The sequence below is a fragment of the Tachypleus tridentatus genome, chromosome 10, assembly GCF_004210375.1.
Source record: "Tachypleus tridentatus isolate NWPU-2018 chromosome 10, ASM421037v1, whole genome shotgun sequence".
NCBI classification, from domain to species: Eukaryota; Metazoa; Arthropoda; class Merostomata; order Xiphosura; family Limulidae; genus Tachypleus; species Tachypleus tridentatus.
The window spans coordinates 185,295,910-185,312,532 of record NC_134834.1 but is presented as its reverse complement, the minus strand read 5'-3'; the positions used below and the strand labels follow the sequence as shown (position 1 = coordinate 185,312,532).

Here is a 16,623-nt window from a genome sequence, read left to right as displayed (position 1 = left end):
AAAACATTGGTATGTTCTGAGTTCTGTTATATCTAGATAAAAACCTTTTAATCAGTAGCACCGTCTATCTAGTCTTATTCAGGTTAGAGTGGTACACAATTAACAACTTTTACTGTTTCTTAATTTTCAAGTAGAAAAGAAACAGTTAAAAACTGACAGTCGTATGTAAAACGTGACGTCTTGGAATAAATATAATAAGTATGTACAGTGTATTGGTAGGTATCGCGAATAGATAAAAACTGCTATTAAGACATTTTTATATACATTATTAACGTTTACTCGTTGTTTGAAAGTGATTTGTTTGTTATGAATTTCTCGCAAAGTTACACGATGGCTATCTGGGCTAATCCCTAATTTAGCAGTGTAAGACTAAAGGGAAGGCAGCTAGTCATCACCATTCACCGCTAATTCTTGGGCTGCTCTTTTACCAACGAATAGTGGAATTGGCCGTCACATTATAACGCCTTCACGGCTGAAAAGGCGATCATGTTTGGTGGGACGAGAATTCGAACCCGCGACCCTCAGATTACGAGTCGAGCGCCCTAACCACCTGGCCATGTTGGGCCGACTGCGATGTTATCAACCAGTAATGTGTAGCCAACCACATACCAGTGGAAGACAAGCAGCAAGGGTCCTCACAAGTTTTACATCTGAAGACTGCTGAAAGACCCTCACCTCCACCTCTCAAGGGTGGGGATAACATGTGAAAAAGTCGTAAAAAAACAAAAAACAGCCCCGTTAACAAAAACCACCGAGTTTACTTTATTCAACAATAGAGTTCCGACGGGTCTACGAACATCTCGTAAAATAGGTTTTTTGTACTCGCTGCCTATACGCTAACTTCAAATGGGGGTTTAAACAAATGACCTGCATTCCAGAAAAGGCTGTTCAGAAGGAAAAAAGAGAGAGAGAGAGCGTTTCTGGCTGTTATTGTGTGAGAACCGTTCGGCCGCTGAAGCAACCACAATACTGGAAGGTATTGAAGGGTTTCACAAGAAGGCGTGGTGTGTACAGCTTCGCCTCTGTTATTGTTTGACAGCTTAGCTTAAGATTAACAATACGTTCCTGGCTCTTCAAAATCTTCATTCTCAGTTCCTTATAACAATGAGGGAGGATGTGGTAGTTGTCATGTGGTGGATGTTATGTAACTAATTTCGAAATCCACAGCTGATAGAGTAAGTTACTGGTGGTATGTAGTAACATGTTTAGTTGTTCTTCTCATGTTTGTTTGAAACACCGTTTTAAGGTTTGTTTCTAGTTGTTTGTGTGCCTTTATTCTTAACAACAAACTGTGGACTGGGTATTAAAACTTTATTTAAAATAGAGAACAATCTTTCGACCTTCTTAGGTCATCTTCAGGTTAACAAAGAGAGAGATAGCAGTTTTTATCTATTCGTGATACCTACCAATACACTGTACATATTTATTATATTTATTTATAGATGTTTCGTTTTACATAAGACTGTCAGTTTTTAAGTGTTTCTTTTCTGCTTGAAAATTACGAAACGGTACAAGTTAATTGTTAATTGTGTACCACTCTAACCTGAATAAGACTAGATAGACGGTGCTACTGATTAAAAAGTTTTTATCTAGATATAACATAGAACTCGGAACATACCAATGTTTTGACAAAGAACATTGATTATTGTTCTACAGTATTTTCCTTAAAGACTCAAGTGTACCACTCGTTTTCAATAAAATGGATGTTAACTATTGAACATAACAACATTTCAATCGCTTTCTACAAAAGGGTACGTCCAATAGAGAAAAATCAGGAACTGTTGACCGACATAGAGAAAATCGCCAACCACTGATCCTCATTCAGAAGATTACCATAGATTGATCCTTATAAATAAAATCACGAACCGTTGTCCGACATTGAGATAATCACCATCCACTGATCCTCATTCAGAAGATTACCATAGATTGATCCTTATAAATAAAATCACGAACCGTTGTCCGACATTGAGATAATCACCATCCACTGATCCTCATTCAGAAGATTACCATAGATTGATCCTTATAAATAAAATCACGAACCGTTTTCCGACATTGAGATAATCACCATCCACTGATCCTCATTCAGAAGATTACCATAGATTGATCCTTATAAATAAAATCACGAACCGTTGTCCGACATTGAGATAATCACCATCCACTGATCCTCATGGGGAAATTTACCAAGCACTGATCCTCATTTAATAAAATACCAAACACCGAACCTCATTAAGAAAAATTACAATCCACTGATTCTTGTTGAGAAAATCATTAACCTTTGATTCTCATTGAGAAAATTACCTTTATATTAGCTTTGTACACATAATTAACACTCGACCATTGTTAAGAATTGATCAAATGACATCTTCATACACATAATTAACACTCGACCATTGTTAAGAATTGAGCAAATGACATCTTCATACACATAATTAACACTCGACCATTGTTAAGAATTGAGCAAATGACATCTTCATACACATAATTAACACTCGACCACGGCCCGGCATGGCCTAGCGCGTAAGGCGTGCGACTCGTAATCCGAGGGTCGCGGGTTCGCGCCCGCGTCGCGCTAAACATGCTCGCCCTCCCAGCCGTGGGGGTGTATAATGTTACGGTCAATCCCACTATTCGTTGGTAAAGAGTAGCCCAAGAGTTGGCAGTGGGTGGTGATGACTAGCTGCCTTCCCTCTAGTCTTACACTGCTAAATTAGGGACGGCTAGCACAGATAGCCCTCGAGTAGCTTTGTGCGAAATTTCCAAACAAACAAAAACACTCGACCATTGTTAAGAATTGAGCAAATGACATCTTCATACACATAATTAACACTCGACCATTGTTAAGAATTGAGCAAATGACATCTTTACACACAACATTAACACTCAACCATTCTTTGAAAGTGATCAAATGATATATAAAAATACAAGTTTCGTATCTTTATTTTTGCGCTAAGCTACACAAAAACAACGTGCCCTAATTTGGAAGTGATACAATAAAGGGAAAACAACGCTCGCCCCATCTTTTGGGCCATTGTTGTCTGATAGAATAGTTTATTTTTAATTAAGCACAAAGCTACACAATGGGCGATCTGTGCTCTGACCACCTTGGGAATCGAAACCCAAATTTTAGTGGTGTGAATCCGCAGACATACTGCTGTACCAGTGGGGTGGGGGCGACTGAATAGTGAGATTTGATCATCAGTCGTATGAGACACTAATGGTCCCAAATGCGAACTTTGAACCCTCGGATTTCAAAGTCCGAGCAAGCTAATTTTTAGCCACGTCCGTCCTCATCTGTGTTATTTAAAAATTAAATGTTATTGGAATTCTAAGAGACAACTCTGTTTTTAAATCTCTTACTTTTTGGTAAGTTTTCAGATTTGACATGTTAAAATAAACCAGATTGTTTTTCTATAAATGTCATGTCCAAATGTTCTTATGTCATGTTAAGAAGTAACCAAACATTTAAAAATTCATTTATCCCTTTGATCCTGCACTCATGTTTTAGTGTTTTTGTTGTTGTTTATTTTAATTCTCATGGTTATGAACCTATAAAACCAGAGTACAATAACAGGGTTTACTGTTCAGATGCGAGACTTGCAGCCCACCCATATGATAATAAAAACGAGTTTATCCAAATGTAACAACTTCCTGTGAAATTTCTCCAGTAATAGTGCATTGATGTGAAGTACCCAGTTGTGGGTCACAACGCTGAACTCGTGCCTTCCCATGCTATGTATCATGTCAGGCACACGACCACGCCTAGACACGTCTTTCATTGACAAACATTAGCCGTTGATTGAAAACAGGCATCTTACTGCACACACACACACACACACACACACACACACACGCAGAATAATGCATGTCAGAACCGCCAGAAGCACCCACTTCATCAGCCTACAAAAAGTTACACTGCTAACTGTTACTGTTTAGATAGGTAGATAGACAAACATACAGATAAATGGATGAATGGATGAAAAAATAGATTATATTATAGCGTTCAAATATTGCAAATAAATATAAAGAAATCAATGCTGCAGTACTTTTAGTGATACTGGTGAATAAATAACACATGCTTTCTGCGACTTTCGTGCATTTAGACGCTAGCGCAATCATTCATTAACTGATTAGCTTTGTTACGACACGGGGTCGTCTTTTTCCGAAAGTCAAATTTAATGCTACATTAATCAAGAAGAGATAGCAAAAAATACTCTGGTGTCGAAATTTTAAATCATAAAAATTGTATACTTTTCTTTCCTTGGAAGGAAACGCTTCACGCTTTGAAACACGTGCTGTCCAGCGAGGAAACAGACTACGTAACAAAAAGCATGTGATCTTGAGTGGACTTCAAAGACCCAAGAATAAATATTTATTTTGTCAAGCATAGCTGTTAGCTTTGTTATCTTTAGAGCTGTGGGATGTTCTGTATCACAGTAAACATCTCTCTCTCTCTACAGTCAAAGTTCCTTAGTGTTCATTCCTACACTTGTGTTAGATACGCGAATATATTGAAGGTAATTTATTTATTGTCTAAATAACTTATACTGTATCTTTTCAATTTTACTTATTGCTTACGTCATTATTTTTCTCACTTTATAAACAATGATATAATTACGTCCACGTAATCCAATTAGTCATTATTTTAACTTTTTTTTTATTTATTAAAAGTTTCCATATCTTTTGCCGCCAGTCTCTTATTTTATCTTAATTCCTCGAAAGGAGGGCGAAAACTTCCCGGAAAAGGCCCTTGTTTTAACCACAGTGCTTTAGTGTACTATATGTCAGTCAGTCAGTAGACACTAAAGTGACGTCACGTCAAGGACACTTAACTTTGAAACTTGTATTGTTGTGACATCAGTAAAACGTGCGCGTGCAATGAATCACGAGAAGAATTAGGTACCCATTAGGCTGCAACACAACATGACATATGAACATTAAAAGCAAGGGTGTATGTGTTTTTCTCTTACAGCAAAGCCACATCGGGCTATCTGCTGAGTTCACCGATGGGAATCGAAACCCTGATTTTAGCGTTTGAAACCCGTAAACTTACCGCTATACTAGAGAGAGACTTAAAATCCAGGAATAAAACATATTTGTTACTCTTAAGTTTGGTTTTATTTACCCTTGAAACAGAACACTTTAGGGAACCCTAGTTCGTTATTGTCATCTTTCAAATGTCTCCTAAGCGATTATTTTCTTATTTTACCAATTTTATCGTAGTTCTTGTTACAAAGTTGTTGTTTTTCAATATTCGTCGCTATTTGGTCTATCTTCACTTTTTAATTAAGCGACCTCTACCATCAGTATATTCAAGCTCTATCTCATCACTTCCTTATTCCGCCTAACATCACTTTGTAAGTTGAATATATATGTACATCAAATGATGACGAACACAGTCTTTATAATAAAGAATAACTGTGATACATAAAAATCACAATAAACTGTGTCAACGCCATTCGAACACAAAATTCACACAAGGTTTGAATATTAATATGACATGTAAATGTATTTCACAATAGAAAGGACAACGATACTTAAAACGAACTACATTACTTATAACACAATGAAACACAGATAAACGTTTCGGAATTCCACAGATTCCATGTTTAGTATCTAGTTATTTACTTAGGAGAAACGATTTAATTACATTATTTTGCTTTAGTTACTGAAATGGAATTTGTAAATTCCGAAACGTTTATCTGTGTTTCCTTGCATCGTAAATAAATCTTGGTATTTATATTAAGTGTATCGTGTTGTTATATGAGCAGTGCGATTCATGAACAACCAACATCTAACAACCTGTGTTTAGGCGGTACAATGAAAAACCTTCACTAATAACCTGGGTAAAGTGTAGTAATATGTTATGTCAGTGTTATATGAATCTACAAAATGCAGTCCAAGACAAAGGACAGAAACTTAACAGTGCATATTTAACTTCAAAATTATTTACATATAAAACAACAACGTGAAGATAATAACTATGGGAATTTACAATTATCATATTTAGTTTCCTGTTTTCCATGAGAGTCTCGCGTTCACGCGATTGACTTTTGGATTTTCACGTAGAAAAAATTTTACACAAAACAGTGTTGGTTATGCGCAGTAGTGAATCCTTATGAACGATTCTGCGCCCAAGTGTCCTGGTTATGCACATCAGCGAATCATTTTGTATTATTTTGGAAACAACAGTGCTGGTTATGCGCAGTAGCGAATCACTGTGAACGGTTCTGCGCACAAGTGTTCTGGTTATGCGCAGTAGCAAATCACTATGAACGGTTCTACGCACAAGTGTTCTGGTTATGCGCAGTAGCAAATCACTGTGAACGTTTCTGCGCACAAGTGTTCTGGTTATGCGCAGTAACGAATAACTCTGAATAACTACATAAGCAGGACAACTTCTTTTACGATGCTGTTTTAACAAGGAATTCCCCATTTCTTTGTGAGCACGGTAACCAGAACATTGGTGAAGTAACTCCTAACTGTCAACCGTAAATAATGTTTAAATAAGTAACAATTATCTCGTTCTTCGTGAAATAACAACTCATAATTTCATGTAGACAGGAAAGAGAAACGTGATTTTTTTTCAACAAGAGCCTTAATGACGTCATTTTATCGTGGCTTACTGCCTACTATAAAATGTGACGTGTAGTTACAATAAGTTATGTGGGCGTTGAGTTCTTACGTCAACAATTTATCGTTAGCAATTAATTTGTACTTTGTTATTTATAGTGTCTGTGAATGACTATAGTGCTGCAAGGAGTCGCGTTTGGTTTTATATGTGAACATTGTAATTTTCAACTCGGCGTGGCCTAGTGTCTGGCGCGCCGGACTTTCATATCGAGGATTCTGAATTCATGACTCGTTACCGCAAAAATGCGCTTAAAGCTTTAGAGCATTGGATGAGTTATAAGAGTAACAGGTAGATCACACTCTTCGGTCAGACAAAAGTAGATCAAGTGTTGTCATTAGCTGCCCTCCCTCTAGTCGGTCAGTTCAAAATTAGGACGGATATTGTGTAGCATTGCTGCGAAAATTCGAAACAATAACATCATCATTTTAATTAGTGTGCAGTGTTGCTATAGTCTTTTCTCTCTGTTTCTACAGCAATTCTGCTTCTCTCTTCGTAAAACAAAAATACAAAATGTGGACTTAAACTGAATTTTTCATGAAAAATATTTGATATTTTCCTTTTATTTACATGAAAAGGTATAACAAGAAACCATTACAAAAAAAAACAAACAAACTAGGAAATGTTTTATTTAAATAGTGATGTTTTATTGGGATTACGACCGAAAATCCGTTAACTACGAGAATACCCAGTTGATGATTACATGGTGCAGTTTTTCTGGTGGGTTAACTAATAATACTAAATATTTGTAGTTATTGTAAAGACTTAACAAATGTAGAGGTTCTGTTACACAGTTTTAGTTCTTACCTGCATAACGAGTTAACTAAGTATAATAAACGCTTTGAAAATTTACCGAATTTGTAACTTTTTTTAGGCAACATAAAAATTAAGAAAATCCGAACTTATGATCGCAACATGTGAGCACTTTTGTTTGTTTATTTGTCGCAAACTTTCGCGTAAAACCTATATAAGAGACATCTATGTAGAACCAATGTATATAACAAGGAAAAATTGTCGCCGCACAAGCCTCCTAGTGGTCAGCTTGTGGAATACAGAAAAGTGGTGTGGTAAAAATCTTTTAAATTTTTTTTTAAAAGGAAATTTGACAATAGATTGGAGTCACATTGAACATGTTTATCAATGTTTTCAGCTCAACCAGTAACATGACTGATTTTTCTGATTGCTTGAATATAATTATCACAAAATGTTTTATGTGCTCTGAGAAGAGTTCAAGCTTTTTCTGTCTTTCTTCGGAAATGTGCAGTGACAAAACTTTGTCATTCAATCAGTTATTCACAACCACGTTAAAATAACTTATACCTTGAATTTTTCATAATCCTAAACTGATAGACAAGAGAAAAGGCAGCTGGAAACCAGCATCCGTCGCCAACTACTGCGCTACATTCATTTGAATAATTAGCGGGATTTGACAGTCACTCTTATATCTCAAGGTGCAGAAAAGGATTTTGCGACAGCGGGACGTGAACAATAAACCTTCGAAATCACAGGCCTTTTAAGCTAATCGTCACGGTAATAAACGCAATTAATAGGATATAGAATGCTTAATTTGTTCACTGTTAGCAATTTCTAAAAAAAAACGAAGTAAGATACATTAAGTAGGGATTTAGACAACGACAATACCCGTATAGATAAAAAACAATAACTGAGGGTTGCCTTGAGAACCTTGGGTAATTACCACACTGCTTCTACTGCATAAAACATGGTTAACTCGATTTACGTAAAGTCTATCAAATCTACCATTATAAAAACGAACAATGGACATGCATGAAATGTAGGCTTAAAAACACTGTTAATTTAAACTTTTGTTGGTCATTACTGCTCTGAACGTAGTGTGTGTTCCCTTTTTCTCAGTAACCCACCGGAAGTAATGTGATGGGACATTACAGCCCAAACATCATCCATCTTATGTCACAAGTATCTGGACCCTCTCACTAAACCACACAACCACGTACACAGAGGAAACGGATCTTCTTACCAGCGAGTCCAGAACTCGCGCAGCTTTATCTGCGTCACGGCGTCTCGCGACCCGCACGTGAGGGGTCCAGAGGAGCCATAGTGCAGACATCGCCCCTATACCGTTTTCGACCCCTATCCTTCATAAAGATGACCGAGAAGACCTCACTTCCGGTTGAAATATATGTTACTCAAGTACGGATTCTATAACATTGCTTCTGAAGTTGTCGTTACTGTTAAAACTAAAGACATATTACACAAATCCCGAACGAGAAACAGAACTTGACTTAAATTATTAGAACAAAAAAAACTGTAACTTTACTGGTGAATAGACTTACAAACCACTACGTTATTCAAACAGTTACAACTGTAACTTTACTGGTGAATAGACTTACAAACCACTACGTTATTCAAACAGTTACAACTGTAACTTTACTGGTGAATAGACTTACAAACCACTACGTTATTCAAACAGTTACAACTGTAACTTTACTGGTGAATAGACTTACAAACCACTACGTTATTCAAACAGTTACAACTGTAACTTTACTGGTGAATAGACTTACAAACCACTACGTTATTCAATGAAGGCAGTAACTTCACCGACTAACAAAATTTAAAGCAACTTTATTCAGTTGTAATTTCTTTTCAGGTAAAAACTTACGTTTCTTCTTTAACACTAACACACACACACACACACACACACAGATACATACATTCAAGCGAATAGAAAGAAATAATAATTAGGATAGAAATATAAAACCTAAGAAGTCATCGCACACAATATTACAGATTTTTAACGGACTATAACAACACATCACATGTTTTCTACTAAAATATTATACCGTCTGTCTATTAGGGACTGCAGATACAAGTACCCTAGGGTATGGGATATTTTTTGCTCTGCTATTAGAAACGGCGACCATCACAAGAGGTAAGTTTTATAGATTGCCCAGCCAAGCCCCATAATGACGTGCGGGAAAGACACCTGTAGCGTTAGCACCCTCTTTGTGATCCCCGGCATTATAAGCCCCACCTTCTATTGGACGAATACACAGTATAAAGAATCTTAAAAGAAGGGGAGTTAATATCGGCACTTTAGGCTATTCAGAATTCTGTGTAAGCACAAGTTCTTTGTAGTAGGAAAAAGTTATTATATCTACAGTTTGTGCTGAGGAAAACAACAACAAATCAATTAATGAAATGTTTACTATTTCTAATTTTCTATATTTTCGTTTTCTTCTTAAGACTTGTTACAATCATATCTTTAATACTTAAAACGTTGTAGTTTTATTGAAACATTGATATAGCAGTTCATTTTGTTTAGACTGTTAATTGTCAGGTTACTATATCCCAGAAGAACTTACAATAGTGGTAGGAGTAACCATCACTGTTAATTGTCAGGCTATTATATCCCAGAAGAACTTACAATAGTGGTAGGAGTAACCATCACTGTTAATTGTCAGCTTACTATATCCCAGAAGAACTTACAATAGTGGTAGGAGTAACCATCATTGTTAATTGTCAGGTTATTGTATCCCAGAAGAACTTACAATAGTGGTAGGAGTAACCATCACTGTTAATTGTCAGGCTATTATATCCCAGAAGAACTTACAATAGTGGTAGGAGTAACCATCACTGTTAATTGTTAGGTTACTATATCCCAGAAGAAATTACAATAGTGGTAGGAGTAACCATCACTGTTAATTGTTAGGTTATTATATCCTACAGGAGCTTCCAGTCGTGGTAGGAGTAATCACTGTACTTCCACTGTTAATTGTCAAGTTACTATATCCTACAGGAACTTCTAATAGTGGAAGGAGTAACCACCACGCTTCCACTGTTAATTGTCAGGTTACTATCATATATCCCAGAGGAGTAATGTAAGACTTTGATAGATACATATTATACGTTAATACAGTTAAGTGTTCCATCTATTATTCTGGGTTCTTCATTTATTAGATCAACTTTTAACATGATCGTGTATCCAAATGCACATTATTCATTCAACTAGTTCTTAAGGTCTATTACGAATTTCGCACAAAGCTATTTGAGGGCTATCTGTGTCCCAGTCGTCCTTAATTTTACGATAATAGACTAGAGTTTGTTTGTTTGTTTGTTTGTTTTTGAATTTCGCACAAAGCTACTCGAGGGGTATCTGTGCTAGCCGTCCCTAATTTAGCAGTGTAAGACCAGAGGGAAGGCAGCTAGTCATCACCACCCACCGCCAACTCTTGGGCTACTCTTTTACCAACGAATAGTGGGATTGACCGTCACATTATAACGCACCCACGGCTGAAAGGGCGAGCTTGTTTGGCGCGACCGGGATGCGAAGCCGCGACCCTCAGATTACGAGTCGCACGCCTTAACACGCTTGGCCATGCCGGGCCCATAGACTAGAGAGAAGGCAGTTAGTCAACGTCACGTACCGATAATTCTTTGGCTACTCTTTCCCAATAGTGGAATTAACTGTAACATATAGTACGTTTGGGGACGGGATTTGAACCCGCGACTCTCAGATTGCAAGAGAAGCGTTCTAACCCCCAGGCCACGCAAGGCCCCATTCTTAAGGTTTGACTTAGAAAGTGAATAACTTCATCTACTTGATAGTTATTTACATTAAGTGTTGTAACTGTGAAAATCATAAGAATATCCAATATTTGGCGTCCATAAGCTCTAAACGACTTATAAAAGAAGTGAAGTGGTAAACTGAGCATGCGCGTGAGAAGTGGGGTTTTTGGTGTCTTACAACTTCTTCACATACGCCAAATAAAGATTTCAGTTTTCAATCAATCCATCTATTTTTATATTATCGTTGACCTATTTTGCTGCTTTATATAAAGGTCGGGTCACTATAGAAATAAATTATAATAGCTGAAATGGTTCTATCGTAAGAACTACTTGTCCTAGGGAACTGAATATGTCCAGAGGCATTTTGAGAACCTTAATTTGATTCAGAAAAGTTTTGACATAGTATAGAACGTTTCGTAACGCTTTTCTGTGTTCTCAACCAATGAGTCAAGCTTGTCCCTAAACAAAGCATCATCCGATGAGTCAAACTGTGTTTGACATCTTTAGTATCTCGTCCTTGTTTAAATCACCAGTCTCGTAACGTAGAAAAACAACTAAAACCTTTTCATATTGTCAGTAAAATGGTTTATGAGTAGAGTACAACATGGTTTTGGAACGCTTTGTACTGAGCCTGACTTTACCAAATACACTAAGCATTTTCAGCTGTGAACGTGGTACAAGAGTAACAGTCAATCACATTAGTTGGTTAAGAGCGGCTGCTCCTGGCGGTAAGTGTTGTCAACTAGTTCTCCTTGTCTTGTCTGCAGTTCAAAATTAGTGGCGGCTTTTCCTACACCAAAGGAGTCTCTGATTTGGCTATATAGTGTCATAACAAACAATCTGCTTCAAAATAAATGCCGTTCCTCTATAACAGGCCCGGCATAGCCAGGTGGGTTAAGGCGTTCGACTCGCGAAAAGCTACACGAGGGCTATCTACGCTAGCCATCTCTACGTTTGCAGTGTAAGACTAGAGGAAAGGCAGCTAGCCATCACCACTCACCGCCAACTCTTGGGCTACACTTTTACCAACGAATAGTGGGATTCACCATAACATTATAACGCCCCCACAGCTGAAAGAGCGAGTATGTTTAGTATGACGGGGATTCGAACCCGCGACCCTCTGATTATGAGTCGAGTGCCTTAATTACCTGGCCATGCCGGGCCTATTAGGCTGGGTTTAGCCAAACTGGCAATCGGCCTGATTTTAAGTAACAGGTGTCAGATCTTCTTAATATGAATAAGTGTTACATTTTATATACTTTCGGTTGTACAAATATGTTTAACAAACTCTATTATCTCCTTGATTTCCTTCCCAAACAGTTCTTGTTATATTGTATAAAAATAATCGAACCATCTTCAGAGACCATAATACCTTTCTTAAGTATCGTGAAACAGCTTATTTTATCTTCAAGTTTGGTGTCTTTAAGAAAATAAATAAAAATAAGTTATTTGATTTAAAAAAAAAGAAAAAATATTTTACCGAGACAGATATTAAATATTTATTTGTTCAACTCTTCGCCCTCTACTGGTTCTTCTGCGAACTTAAGCGCTAGAATCTCTTTTTGCTTAATTCCAAACAAACAAAACGAATTCAATCCGTTTCAGGTAACGCCTTCTTTATTTGTTTTCGCTGTACGATTAAAAGTTAAATGAAGGGTATTTCGCTCTACGATTAGGGTTAATTGAAGTGTATTTCGTAATGTTTGTTGTTGTTTTGTCTCTTTTTTTTTTAATTCTTGAATGGAGTTTCCGAACACATTAAAGCCTACGAGTTCATTTTTTCTTTAAGAAAATTATCTATTCTTAAATGCATTTTAACGACGACAGATATTATATTACATGTAAATAAATATGCATAACAATCAGCCGTGAGCTAGAAAATGCTCCGCTTTACAGTGCAGTCACGTCCCAGCCCACCAACTTCGTAATAGTTGTGTTTGTATAGTTTTCACAATCATCAACTTATAATTCAAACTTTATTTTTTATTTTGTTGAAGCACTAATTTCTCCATTTAGCCAAGATCTCCTTGACGATATATCATACGATTTTCTATTTTGTTTTCTTAATTTTTAGTAATACAATAACCACTTTATTAAGTTAAACTCTGAGTAAAAAATAGATTGTTTACACAATAAGTTTTCGAATTGACTATTAGAAAACGTACCTTTAAAAACGCAATCAATTAAGTGTAACTAAAAAATTATTTTCTACATAAACTTACCTGGTTTCGCACTGGACAAACATTAAATAAAACAAGCAAAACCACTAGGTTAGGAGACTTAAACACCATGATTTATGTGTCTCTTTTTTTTTTTGTCGACGTTTTCCGAGTTTACCAAGTCAAAAGCTCTCGAAACTTAGTTGTGTTACTTCTGTATAAGACAAGACACTAACAAAGGGTTCGAAGTCCTGGCCAAGTTTATCAAAGAACTAGTTGCAAGCAACGGTAAGGCTTCAACTGAGTGTAACAGTCCTTTCACTTCTTGCCGAGCTGACAATGACACAATCCACAGATAAGCCGGTATTTTAGAACGAAACGACTCACGTGCTCGCACGCGCAATCGACCAACTCATTGGCTGTCTGACAAGTGTATCGTGGACACACGGTTGATGAAAAGAGCGGACGGCGAAAAAAAGAAAAAGGACAAATTATTCTATAAAGACCATAAGAAAAAGTTACGAACGCGCCCTCTGTTTAGGACGGGGTTCCCTGCAACCGTTAAACTGACGCATGCGCTTTGTGAGAAACTATGATATACAAATACTGACAGTTTCAAGTTTTAACGTCACGTGACCTTATCTAAGTCCTCGTACGATCTGGTAGACGAGTTCTTCTGGTTTATATGAAAACGTCCCCAGGGGGAGACAACATCAAGTTTTCGAACTCACAACGTTAAAGTCGGGAGTTCGATTCCTCACAGTAGACACAACAGATACCCCAGTTTGGCCCTTTTTTAAAACAAAATGACATGACGATATTAAAACAGTAGTAGCTAATGTTCCTCTGTCATCTTTACTTGTAGTTTTTGAACTCAACTCTGAATTTAAATTTCCTTGCTCTACCTGTCTGACTTCCTCACCTCGCACGAACATCAACCTGTCCTAAGTTACCAGGTTTCTTGTTTTTCACCCTCCCAGAAGATATTCGAATTCTTAGGTGAGTTTTTTATTTATAAAAGCCGAGTGCACTTAGTATAACAAATGTTTTATATTTTTGTTATTTGTATGTCAATAAACTATGAGTGAAAACAAAATTGTGACATCTACAAACACACATTGAAACAAAGAATGATATGTGACATTTACAAACACACATTGAAACAAAGAATGATATTGACATTTACAAACACACATTGAAACAAAGAATGATATGTGACATTTACAAACACACATTGAAACAAAAAAGGATATGTGACATTTACAAACACATTGAAACAAAGAAGGATATGTGACATTTACAAACACATATTGAAACAAAGAAGGATATGTGACATCGACAAACACACATTGAAACAAAGAAGGATATGTGACATTTACAAACACATTGAAACAAAGAAGGATATGTGACATTTACAAACACATTGAAACAAAGAAGGATATGTGACATTTACAAACACATTGAAACAAAGAAGGATATGTGACATTTACAAACACATATTGAAACAAAGAAGGATATGTGACATCGACAAACACACATTGAAACAAAGAAGGATATGTGACATTTACAAACACATTGAAACAAAGAAGGATATGTGACATTTACAAACACACATTGAAACAAAGAAGGATATGTGACATTTACAAACACATTGAAACAAAGAAGGATATGTGACATTTACAAACACATATTGAAACAAAGAAGGATATGTGACATCGACAAACACACATTGAAACAAAGAAGGATATGTGACATTTACAAACACATATTGAAACAAAGAAGGATATGTGACATCGACAAACACACATTGAAACAAAGAAGGATATGTGACATCTACGAAGACGCATTGAAACAAAGAAGGATATGTGACATTTACGAAGACATGTAATAAACGTTTTCAACGTCTGTAGTTGAATATATTTATTTCTTGTCGCTTTTAAAAACTGTAAAAGTTTCATTCTACAAGCTGCTTATTTATTTTTGCGATTTCTTTTATTTATTGTTTTATTGATTTAAATGGTTTTTTAAGCCTCAAGTATTAACACTTTTTGTCCACATAAAATAATTTAAACAAACTGTTTTTTACATTGTTTAAAAGAATCGCCTTTTGCAATGTTTTAACAGTGTAATCAAGAGGACAAGGATACATGTTCCTCTCTATGGACTCTTTTAGGCTTTATAAGTAGCTTTAAAGCAGTGGGTTCATTTTTTGATAATTAGCTTTAAAGCAGTGGGATCATTTTTTGATAATTAGCTTTAAAGCAGTGGGATCATTTTTTGATAATTAGCTTTAAAGCAGTGGGTTCATTTTTTTATAATTGATTTGAAAGCAGTAGTTTCATATTCGATAATTGGCTTTAAATCAGTAAGTTCATTTTTTATAATTGATTTGAAAGCAACAGTTTCATTTTCGATAATTGGCTTTAAAGCAGTGGGTTCATTTTTTATAATTGATTTGAGAGCAGTAGTTTCATTTTCGATAATTGGCTTTAAAGCAGTAAGTTCATTTTTTATAATTGATTTGAAAGCAGTAGTTTCATTTTTTGATAATTAGCTTTAAAGCAGTAAGTTCATTTTTTATAATTGATTTGAAAGCAGTAGTTTCATTTTTTGATAATTGGCTTTAAAGCAGTAAGTTCATTTTTTATAATTGATTTGAAAGCAGTAGTTTCATTTTTTGATAATTGGCTTTAAAGCAGTAAGTTCATTTTTATAAATGATTTGAAAGCACCAGATTCATTTTCACGGATAGTGGAGGGGTAAACTGAAGAACACTGAACTCTTGATGACGAGAAACCAACTTGAAATGAAAATCTATCTCAGTACGGCTGGTATGGGTATTAAATAATACTTTTATTGATAAGGAGAAAACAACGTATCGACCTTCCTAGGTCATCTTCAGTTTACAAGTAATCGTTGCCGGACACATGTCTTAGGGACGAGAGTATAAAGTGGTACGGGATTGTAGGGGTCGTTGCAGTTGGATGTTAGGTTATTAATTAGTATTGGTGTTCCTCTATATTGGTTTAATTTTGGTTTGTTTTATACAGAAGGACACATAACTCTTTTACTAATTTCAGACTAGTATTATAAGGGTACCTGATAAACTGATATAGTAATTTCGGTTTATCTTTCATGCATAATTGTTAACTACGTCACTGATTTCTGGTTGTTATTGTGTAGTTATGAATTCTGATTCTAATTTACGGCTAATATTGTTACATACATAGTTATGAATTCTGATACTAATTTGGAGCTAGTATTGTTGCATACATAGTTATGAAGTGGTAC

The 16,623-nt window shown here is 36.0% G+C and overlaps 1 protein-coding gene across 4 annotated transcripts in view; it reads right to left on the bottom strand.

The window, feature by feature from the left end:
* Nucleotides 1–13,873, bottom strand: part of LOC143231110 (SPARC-related modular calcium-binding protein 1-like) — a 63,642-nt gene extending 49,769 nt beyond the window's left edge. For all 4 annotated transcript variants that reach the window (XM_076465708.1, XM_076465709.1, XM_076465711.1 and 1 more), the window contains exon 1: nt 13,396–13,873. In XM_076465708.1, coding sequence (XP_076321823.1) covers nt 13,396–13,464 — 69 coding nt within the window. In that variant the 5' untranslated portion in view covers nt 13,465–13,873. The remainder of the gene's footprint in view (nt 1–13,395) is intronic.
* Between the last annotated feature and the right edge of the window lie 2,750 nt (nt 13,874–16,623).